The sequence below is a fragment of the Narcine bancroftii genome, chromosome 9 (assembly GCF_036971445.1).
Source record: "Narcine bancroftii isolate sNarBan1 chromosome 9, sNarBan1.hap1, whole genome shotgun sequence".
NCBI lineage: Eukaryota > Metazoa > Chordata > Chondrichthyes > Torpediniformes > Narcinidae > Narcine > Narcine bancroftii.
In genome coordinates, this window is record NC_091477.1 from 122,722,162 (window position 1) to 122,733,469 (window position 11,308).

Genomic DNA, 11,308 nt, shown 5'->3' on the forward strand with positions numbered 1-11,308 from the left:
GGGGGGTTCACCAAGTACCCTCCATGGTGGGACGTGCTAGCCCTATTCTTCCTTCACTGGGGTTGCTTCCTACAAGAAGGGGCATGGCTCCCAGTGGTGAATATCAGTGATGGTGGAGCTGCCCGTGTTTTACCGGGAGCTATGTGGATCTGGGGCTTGGTGTCTACCGGAGAGGGTGGGCTCTGTCCCGCAGCTATGGGCATCAAGAGGGCTCGGGGGGAGGGTGCGGGTCAAGTAGACGCGGCTGTGCTGAGCCTCGATCAGCCGGGGGTGCTCGTCGGACCCAAAGCCCGACAGGTTTTGTGGGGGACGGTCCGGGACAACATGAACCACCTCCTGGCGTCTTGCGCTGCGCCATTCCGGGATGAGCCAAAGCTGTTCCTCTCACTTTTCCCTTCCTCGCCCTCGCCAGTCGTCCAGGCGCACTGTGGCAGTCTGCTTTACTGGCCGGCATTAAGGCAATCCCCAGTGGAGGCTCCTGTGGGCAGGAGTCCTCCCCTTTCCATCGGTGACCTGTGCTGCACCGAGCAGCGCCACGGAACCGCTTCATGAATCAGTTCATCGACACCCCGCTCCTGATCCACGGCCGCCCGGTGAGGAAGGGGGCTGGGTGTTCAGTGGATCTCCTTGTGGCCTTACTGTGGGGGTTGGTGAAACTAGCCATTCACGGCTCGAGGATGCGGGCAGTTGAGGGGGTCTCCCCACCCCAGTCAACTCTCCCCAGCTGACTGCCTGCCTGTCTTTCGGGGTTTTGTCCGGGCGCTGCGGTGCTGGAGCCCGAAGGGATGGTGGCTGAGTTCTGGGAACGATCTCCCCCCCACCACCCCCCCTCCCACCCAGGGGATCATGTGTGTGATATAAGATGAAAATTAATTTGATGTGTAATACCGTGTAATGGAGAAGGTGGCCATGATTACTGCTTCTCACGGATTTGTTGCTACATCTTATGGTGGTTTTTGGTTTTAGTTGGAGCTCCGTGTGTGTTTTGTGTTTGTAATGTTGTAGGTTGAATACAGTTTGTGAGTTTATTTTAAAAAAGGGGCAATTCTAGGGGAACTTTACACAGTGGGAGGGGCAGTAGTGAGGGAGCTCCCTCGAGAAAGTGTGCCCCCTCTCCAAATACTTAGGATCCCACCTCTCTCTCTTACACACACACACACACACACACACACGAGCGTTACTGTCAGTCACACCATTGCAAAATAGACGGGAGCAGCTGCAGTTTCAGACTGTGGCCGCTTCATGCAGTTTCAAACTGCTCTACTATCACAGTCCACCTCCCTCCACTCCACCCCCTGCTTCATTCTAAAGGACTCCGAAGCTTGACCCAGCCCCTGTCCTGGCCTGAGGGCCTCTGAACCTCTCCCATGGCCTCCTGGAATCAGGGAAACATAGGGTGAGCTCACAGTTCCAATGGTGACTCACTGCCCCCGGGAGCTGGCTCCACTCACCCACCTCCCTCTGTGTCAGACTTGCCCCTCAGGTCCAAAACATTCCCTTCACTTCCCATGAATGGTGCATGACCTGCTGAGTTTCTCCAGCACCTGCCCACTTTCCTGCTTCACCTCAGGTCTCTTTCTCCTCAAACCCGTGCCCTCCTGCTTCAGACTTCCTTCCACAGGGAGAAAACTGACCGTCCTATTTTATCTCTCCTGGTTCTAGAAACTTCTATAAGGTTCCCCTTCCGCCTCCTGCTCTCCCTCATTGTGTCAGCCACGGGGGATGATGAGCAAACTGCCCCTCCTGCCGACTCCGCGGTTCCGCCGGTATTTCAGACACTCTCTGCGGATATCTGCTGGGAGGATTCACTGATGAAAGAAGTCGAGGAGGGCCCACACTCTTCCTGCTGCATTGCCCCTTTAACTCCTGCTCTCTGGCACCACTAGTGGCATCAGGAGAGAGGCGGAATCAGAGACTGCGGGCGGGGGATGGGCTTTCATCTGTGCCTGCGAGCAGGGAGAGTAACCCCATTGCATCCAAGAGAAGCCCGGTCGTGGATCGACAGCGGGGACTTGGCATAAGGTAAGGAGCAGAGCTGTAGAAGTTCCATCCCGATCCTCCCGCTCAAACCAACGCCGGGCACACTGACCCTGGAGACCCCAACCTCCAGCTGCTCCTTGCTACGAGGAGGAGAGGGGAAAGGGTATATTCTCGTCCTTCAGCACTGCAGGAGACTGAACCCCCCCTCCCCCCCGCGGATCACCTACCGAAGTGACTCACCCAGTCCCGCCCCACCTCTTCATGGTTCTGGGAGCAGAGATCAAGCGGCAGAGGCCACACTGGCAGAGACCACCAGCAATTCTGAGATCTCCTGCTTCTGGCTCATTTTGCTTCTTCCTTGAAGATAGGCTCAGGGCGGAAACCTCAGGAACATCTCTGCTTTTTCTGGGCGCTGAAAGACTGGTTGAATTCCTCTAACACAGAAGTTTGAAAAACAGGCTGGTAGGTAGAGCTGATCCCATGGCCAGATCACCTAGGATCTAATTCAATAGGGGAGCAGGCTCGACGGGCCGGATGGCCGGCTCCTGCCCCTGTTTCTGATGTTCTCATGGAGCCCAGAGAGGGTGTTAGATGTGGAGGTGAAGGAAAGTTGCGTACAGTAGTTTTTTACACTAGCTCTGCCTGGCCCACAGGAAAAGGGATCTCCAGTTGTATATGATGTCATGTATGTACTCTGGCCATAAATCTGAGGTTGGGGAGTTGGGAAGGGAATGGGGGAGGGAGGGAGGAGATTGTAGAGGAAGACATGCTCTGCTGTCTCTAAGGCGGGGGGGGGGGGGGGGGGGTGGGGGGGCGAAGCCACACTCACCCCAAGCAAGGATGATTTTAAAGAATCACCATCGATTAAATTTTAAATGTAGACACACAGCAGGGTAACAGGCCCATTCCGGCCCACGAGTCCATGCTGCCCAATTAACCTACCCCTCTGGTACACTTTGAAGAGTAGGAGGAAACTGGAGCCCCCAGGAGAAAGCCACACAGGGAGAATGTACAAACTCCTTACAGACGGCGTGGGACTCAAACCCCGGTCTCGCTCACTAGCAATGTAAAGGCGTTTCAGTAACCGCAACGTGAACCATCCCATTTTGGGAACAGCTTTCCTTCTGTTGGTCCATGTTTGGAAGAGGCTTTAAACAAAACTCAGCCACAGGTCAGTGTGGCATCTATTTATAAACCAGCGAGAGTCAGAATCTTGCCATTTCTCACTGGCCTGGTGGCTTGTGGGTTACTGTTCACACAGCACCATGTTGGTTCTGATTCACCTCTCTCTATTTCACAGGCAACTTCCTCAGCAAGTCAGTGCAGACATTCATCAACCTCAATAAATTTGGCCAGGCCAACAGTGGGAACAATTATCCCACAGAGTGCACCTTCAGGGGGGCTCAGGCCTGGGCCTGGGCAGATGGAGGGGGGGGGCAGACCATTCTGGAAGATGGGGCAAAAGACCCAGCTAACAACCAAGCCCCTACTTGCACCATGTTCTGGCTGGATAGGCTGTGGGGATAAATTGACAGGGGAAATACAGACCCTCACCCCAAGCCTACAGTTCCTTGATCATAGAATGATCACAGTACAAAGGCCATTCAGCCCATTGTGTCTGTGCTGGCTCTCAATACCAATCAGGAGCAGGCTGTAGACTCTGGAGAGAAGTGCGATCATATATAGGTGAGGGTGGTCTGGGGTGTGATCATAGAGGTGAGGGTGGTCTAGGGTGTGATCATAGAGGTGAGGGTGGTCTGGGGTGTGATCATAGAGGTGAAGGTGGTCTGGGGTGTGATCATAGAGGTGAGGGTGGTCTGGGGTGTGATCATATAGGTGAGGGTGGTCTGGGGTGTGATTATAGAGGTGAGGGTGGTCTGGGGTGTGATCATAGAGGTGAGGGTGGTCTGGGGTGTGATCATAGAGGTGAGGGTGGTCTGGGGTGTGATCATATAGGTGAGGGTAGTCTGGGGTGTGATCATAGAGGTGAGGGTGGTCTGGGGTGTGATCATAGAGATGAGGGTGGTCTGGGGTGTGATCATAGAGGTGAGGGTGGTCTGGGGTGTGATCATAGAGGTGAGGGTGGTCTGGGGTGTGATCATAGAGGTGAGGGTGGTCTGGGGTGTGATTGAGTTTGACAAGGCAGCTGAGAAGGCTTAAATAAACATGGGTTATTTATAAATAGGCTTTGGATAGAGAAATATGATTCCTAACACAGAACATTACAGCACAATACAGGCCCTTCTTCCCATGATGTTGTACCAAACTATATAAACCTGCTCAACAATTGAACCCTTCCCTTCCTCACACACAACCCTCTATTTCTCCCACATCCACATGTCTAAGAGTCATTTAAATGCCCCCATTTGTACTAGGCTCCACCACCATCGCTGGCGATGCATTTCAGCCACCCACCACTCTCTGTGTTAAAACAAAACTTACCCCTGATGTCTCCCGTAAACTTCCTCCTCTCTCCTTGTACAGATCTCCTCTGCTGCTCTCGCCCCGGGATAAAGGAGATGGCTGTCCTCCCTATCTAAGCCTCTCAATCTTGTAGACCTCCATTAATTCTCCTCTCCTCCTCCTTCACTCCATAGAGAAAAGTCCTCACTCTGCTAACCTTGCCTCATAAGGTTCCCAATCCTGGCAACATCCTGGTCATTCTCTTCTGCACCCTCTCCATAGCTTCCACCTACTTTCTGTAATGAGGTGACCAAAACAGAACATAGTACTCTATTTGTGGTCCAATCAGAGTTTTATGGAGCTGGAACATTATCTTGTAACAAACATTGGTTAAGCCCAAGCTAGGAGCATTGTGTCCATCTCTGGGCCCACACAATATAGACAGAACACAGAAATAGTCCAGAGATTTATTAAAGTGATCCCAGGGATAAGAGACTTCTGTTAACAAGGAGACAGGAGCTGCAGGGATTGTACCCCTCAGGCCAGAGAGAGTGAGGGAAGATTCAACAGGGCCTGTAAATCTGGAAGGGTTTGAAGAGTTGTGTCAGGAGGTGTTTCCAAGGGGCTGAAGGGTTGGTGTGAGGGATATGGAATGAGGGCAATCAGCAAAAGGTACCATCAGCAAGAGGATCTAGGATTCCCACTTAGGGGAGCATAGGTTCAGGGAGGAGTTCAAAAGAAGAGTTAGAGCAAACATACAACATTACAGCACAGTACAGGCTCTTCAGCCCATGATGTTGTGCTGACTCAGGGTAACCTATTCCACAACAATCTAATTTTTCCCCACCTCACACCCATTGTCCTGATTCTTTTCCCCACCTGTCTGTCAAAGAGTCTTTTGTCTTCCTCTACTGTACCAGCCTCAACCACCACCTCCAACAATGCATTACAGGCACCTGCCACTCTTGGGGGGGGGGGGGGGGTGGGGGTGGGGGAGTATATCTGAAATCTCCCACTAAACTTTTCTCTACTCACTTTAAAATGATGCCCCCTGGTATTTGCTACTGTCGCCCCAAGAAGCAGGCAATGGCTGTTCACCCTATCTCAGCCCTTCATAATCTTATATACCTTCACCTCTCATCCTTGTCACTTCAAAGAGAAACACCCTAGCTCTGTTAACCTTGCAGCCTTAAGAGGAAGGATTGTTTTTTTTTCCACAGAGAGTGGTTGACAGAGGATGTGGTCAAGTCATATTCAATCACCGCCTGATAGGATTTTACACAGACAAGGCACGGGATAGAAGAGTACTGTTGTAGTGTGGGCAAATCAGATTAGTGTTGATGGGCAAGGGGTCAGCATGGGTGTGGGCTGAATGGCCTGTGTCTCTGCTGTATGACTTGATGACTTATGAGCAGTGGTGATATGAAATGAGAGACTGCTGGAAGCAGGTTCGTCAGTGAATCAGCTCAGCTTCACACAACATCCTGTTCACTTTGACTGACTCCAGCCTTTTATTTTCCACCCATTCCCTTTTAGTTTCCACCCATTGGGTCTGACGGCTAAACAAAAATGCTGCAGATGTGGCAACTCTGAAACCAAAAGAGAAAAAGCTGGAAGGTTTCAGCATGTCAGGTGGAAGCGATGTTTGGAACGTTCTGTAAGCTGGGGCTTTCACTGTAGTTCACGGACAATGGGAGAACACAGAACGTAGAACTCTACAGCACAGTACAAGCCATTTCACCCTCCATGTTGTGCCGATCTCCATATTCCTACCAAAAAATAATTAAACCCTCCCCACCTCATAACCCTCTATTTTTCTTTCATCTATGTCCCTGTCTAATGTTTCAGCCTCTACCACCACCCCCACCCCCAACCCCCGACCAGGTATTCCAGGTATCCACAACTCTCTGCGTTTAAAAAAAAATCTTGTCCCTGATGTCTCCCCTGAACTTCCCTCCCTTCACAGTGTACACATTTCCTTTGCTATCCCTGCCCTGGGAAACAGGTCCACCCTATCTATGCCTCTCAGAATCTTGTAGACCTCTCATCCTCCTATGCTCCACAAAGTCCCAGCTCTGCCAACCTTGCCTCATAATGAGAGGTAAGTTAATAGAAATGCACATGATTGTGAGAGGCATAGGTAGAGTGAACAGCCAGCACTAGTTTTCCTGGGGCAAATACCAGAGGACACCTGTTTAAGGTGAGGGGAGAGAAGTTCAGGGGAGACGTCAGGGGTAAGTTTTACAGAGTTGTGGGTGCCTGAAATTCCTTGCCAGGGGATGGTGGTGGAAGTGCAATGGGGACATTTAAAAGACTCTTAGACAGGCACATGGATTTAAGAAAAATAGAGGGTTATGGGCCAGCACAACATCATGGGCTGAAGGGCCTTACTGTGCTGGAAGGTGCTGTGTATTGATGTTAAATTGTTCCTCCCTACATCTTGGGCCCAAACCCTGCAAAGTTTCCAGCACTTGCGGTTTTGAATTTCCAGGCCTATAGCTTAACGTCCAGTAAAATCCTCACTAGCAGATGGCAGTACTGGGCCTCCCCGTCACAGCCACAATGCCAAGATCATGAGATGGTCTGAGGAAAAGCCTCAGCAGGGCCGTGGCCACAGGATTGGCGTGGTCCACCACTGACTGCAGACATGGTGCTGGCCCACTATCCCACCTCTGTTCTTGGGTGACTGCCAGTAGAGTCAGAGACCCATGTCAAATCCTGACCTCTCCTGCTGCTTACATAGAGTTGGCACGTTCCTCCTTATTGTATAGCAGGAAGCAGGCCCTTCAGGCCCATTCATCCATGCCAACTGTGTTGTGGTCTTGAACCAGGCCCATTTCCCATCAGGACAGGCATGGTCATCTGAACAGAACGGTGGCAATGCAGAGAAGGACCAGGCCGAAAGGTTTGTGTCAGTGTTGTCTCTGTTGGTGTAACAGTTAGTGTAACGCTGTAACAGCGCCAGCAAATGGGGTTCGAATCCCGCGCGATCTGTAAGGTGTTTGTATATTCTCCCCGTGTCTGTGTGGGTGTCCATGGAAGTTCCAGTTTCTTTCCACAACTTAAAATGCACCAGGGGTGAAGATTAATTGGGGCAGGAGAGGGGTAGTAACTGGGAGAGATGGTAGAAATGTGAGGAACTGGGTGTCAGGATAAAGCAGTGGGCCAATATAGACTGGATAGGCTGAATAGCCTTGCATATTGTAAGTAAATCTGGAACATACAGAGGTAAGGCCATGAGGCTTTGAAGCAGAAATAGGCCACTCAGCCCATCAAGTCTGCCCCACCATTTAATCATGAGCTGATCCATTTTCACACTCAGCCCCATTGCCCTGCCTTCTCCCCCTAACCTTTAGCTAATCACGAACCAATCCCTCACAACCTATGACCTACAAATGCTAAAATTAAAGGTGACAGAAACTTCCTGGGCTCTGACAATACTGGGCCTTGGTGCCAGTGGCGGATCCCATACTCCCAAGCTGCCTTCTGTTTGGACGCTGCTACATTTCAGTTCTCTCCTTGCTGGTTTGGCCTACTCTCGCGGCGGTACCAGATTACCGTTCTAATTGATCTTTCTGTTGACAGAAGTTTGGACAGTGTTCCAAATGGCGGAAGAGCCTTCAAATAACCGGAGGAAGATGGGAGGTGACGTGACCCTGCCGGCACCTCGGGAAGGAGCACTACCTCCGGTTAAAGAAGCCACTGGCACATTGTCCTCCGCGGGATCCAGGACCCAGGCAGCGGGCTCAAGATCTAGGTGTGGCAGTGCCTCCAAGCCACCACAAGTGGGCCACCCCAGAGACCCCGCAGGGGGGAAATCTGCCAGCCAGACCGGCCAGGAAACAAGGATTCAGAACAAAGGCATCCCATCGCTCCCTAGAAGAACTGACTCTGACACCAGGACAGAGGGCAAAACTTCGAGCTCTGCAAACCAGCATGGCCAAGGGGGGTACCCCAACCTGGAGAAGATTGGCCAAGCGAGGATAGCAGAGATTGAAAGGGAGACCCGGGGGCAGAGGGACAACCCAGAATGGTTTAACCAGCGCAGATACCGGATCACAGCGACCGCGGCCCACAAAATCTCCCGCTGCAAGTTTGTCAATGGGAGAAGTGATGAGGTCCCCCAGTCCTACCTGAAGCCCATTGTGGGCCAGGGTTCCAACGTGATGACTCCTGCTATGAAATGGGGCATTGATCATGAACCACATGCCATCACAGAGTACCAGAAGATCAAGTCTAAGCAGGAAGGACAAGAGATTGAAGTCCAACCCTGTGGCTTGTTCATTGACCCAGCCAAGAACTGGCTGGCAGCGAGTCCTGATGGGCTAGTGGTTGACAAGGCCACAAAGAGACCCCTGGGCCTGTTGGAGGTGAAGTGTCCGTACAAGCACCGGAATCACAGCATCGCCAAGGCTTGCGAAGACAAAGACTTCTGCTTGGAGAGCAAGAACGAGCTCCATCTGAAGAAGCAACACCCCTACTTCACCCAGATGCAGTGCCAGATGGCAGTCACTGGGATGAGAAAGGCCGACTTGGTGGTTTACACCAGCTGCGACACTGCCGTAGTCCCCGTGGACTATGATGAACACTTTTGGCTTGATGCTGTGGACAAGCTGGAAGATTTCTACATCCGAGCTGTCTTGCCGGAAAAACAGAAAGGCAACACAGTGTGGGCAAGGGAAAAGTAGGCTGGGAAAGCTCCCTGGTATCACATCACACAATATCCCTGCCATTCAGATAGTTGCAGTGATTAGAGCCACACAGCATGGAAACAGGTCCTTTGGCCCATCTTCCCCATGCCAACCAGAATGTCCCACCCACACTAGTCCCACCTGCCTGTGTTTGGCCCTTATCCCTCTCAACCATTTTTACCCAAGGATCTGTCAAATCTGTTCTCAAATATTGCAATTGTCCTTGTCTCAACCACCTCTGAACACCCACTGCCCTCTAAAACCAAGCTACCCCTCAACTTCCTGTTAAATCCTCCTCCCACCCTGTCACCTTAAACCCATGCCCTCTGGTTACCAATTCCCCTTCTCTGGGTAACAGACTCTCTGTGTTCACCCGATTTATTCCTCACATGATTTTCTGTACCTCTGTGTGATCACCCCTCATCCTTCTGGGCTCTAAGTAATAAAGCCCCAGCCTGTTCAACCTCTCCCTGTAGCTCGGGCCCCCGAATCCTGGCCGCATCCTCGTAAATCTTCTCTGTTCCCTCTTCAGCTTGACGACATCTTTCCTGCAGCACGGTGACCAGAACTGAACACTGTGCTCCAAACGGGATCTCACCAACCTCTTGTACAACAGCAACATCACCTCCCAGCTACTTTCAAAATCTCCTGGAGGTAAAAGTAACCTCTGTAACAAACAGGCATGTACTTCCTTAACTGCTGGGTGATCCGCTGAATATTTCCAGTTATCATGGACGGCAAGGTTAGCAGAGTGGCTCGTGTAATGCTTTTACAGCACCGGGAACAGGGTTCAAATCCAGCCCTGTCTGTAAAGAGTTTGTATGTGTTCCCTGTGTCGATGTGGGCTACGTCCCACCATTCAAAACCTAGTGGAGTTGTTTGGGAGACACAGGCTTGTGGGCCAGAAGGTGCTGGTACCATCCTGTATGCTTAAAATTAAATTAAAAATTAAATATATTTTAAATAGTCTATCCTGTAAGGTGCCCAGTAACACTGCAGGAGTTATATTTCCCTGATCTACAGTGAAATTTATCGTGGAGCAGGCTTCTAACGGATGCAGAGGCCAGCACAGGATAGCTGGTGTGTCAACTATCAGATTGTAGGATGCTGCAGTCTTGTCTGGCAAAGGGCATGGCTGACCGGGTGAAATCATTTCAAATTAAGGAGGTCACCTGTCTAGAATGAAAGAATTGTAATGTTTCTACCTTCTACTAATGGAGGTGGTTGCCTGAAGATGGACAATAATCAGTTCCTCACTCTCTGGGTTGGGAGAACTGACAAATCCTTGGCTTGCTCTGACAGCCAGAGGGGAACTTTGGTCATCATGTTACCTTCAACAGCAGCTCTAGTGCCAATAGATCTTGAATGAGTCAGTTTGGAACTCCATCATTTAACCTCTCTGTAAATTTAGACATACAGCATGGTTACCAGCCATTCCAGCCCATGAATCTGTGCTGCCCAATATTCACCCAATTAACCTACATCGCCGGTATATTTTGAAGGGTGGGAGGAAATCAGAGCCCCCAGGGAAAACCCACGCAGACATGGGGAGAAAGTACAAACACATTGCAGCACGGGATTTGAACCCCAGTCCCGATCGCTGGTGCTGTAATGGCATTGCACTAACTGCTACGCCAACCGTGCCCGCTAATTGAAGGGAGAAATCATTGCAACTGTGTTATTGTGATTTTCTGTATTGTGTTTCTTGCCTTAAATAAATCCACACTTAGCCTGAGGGTAATAGGGCTGCAGCTTGTGTTCCTCTGCTCTAGACATTCCTGTTCACACACCAACCAGGGTTCAGATCCAGATCAACATCGACAGAGGTGAGATTTCATTTGAGCCAGACTGCACGGAAGAGACCCTTCAGCCCAACTTGTCCATGCCGGCCATTGGCATTCTGGGTTAGTCTGATCTGCTTGCATTTAATCTCCCCGTGTCACCGTGGGTTTCCTCCCGCCCTTCAACATTTATGGGGGTTGGGAGTAAATGGAATGTATTTGGACGGCATGGGTTTAATGGGTCGGAAAGGCTTTCTGCATTAAAATTAACATTAAACACATCAGGTTCAGACGTGATACTGGGCAATTCTTGCAGACAGTGTAGATTTCCTCTTTTCTTTCTATTGCATGCCGTTGCTCTCCTGAGAGTGCTTCATGGGACGATAGAGAGGAGTTCTACCCTCTGGAGGGAGAGCAAGGGGTTAACAGATCCTTCAAACATGAGCAGTAATC

General features: G+C 50.9%; 1 protein-coding gene across 2 annotated transcripts; it reads left to right on the forward strand.

Annotated features, from left to right (window-relative positions):
- Nucleotides 1–349: 349 nt before the first annotated feature.
- Nucleotides 350–10,809, forward strand: LOC138742764 (uncharacterized). 2 transcript variants are annotated; one of them, XM_069897628.1, is made up of 3 exons: nt 350–593; nt 1,887–2,022; nt 7,969–10,809. In XM_069897628.1, exon 3 carries the CDS (start codon nt 7,989–7,991, stop codon nt 9,069–9,071), a length of 1,083 nt encoding a protein of 360 aa, XP_069753729.1. In that variant the 5' UTR covers nt 350–593; nt 1,887–2,022; nt 7,969–7,988; the 3' UTR covers nt 9,072–10,809. The 2 variants fall into 2 exon arrangements, with proteins under 2 accessions (XP_069753729.1, XP_069753730.1); XM_069897629.1 differs by lacking the exons at nt 350–593; nt 1,887–2,022 and adding an exon at nt 2,261–2,442.
- The last annotated feature ends 499 nt before the right edge of the window (nt 10,810–11,308 follow it).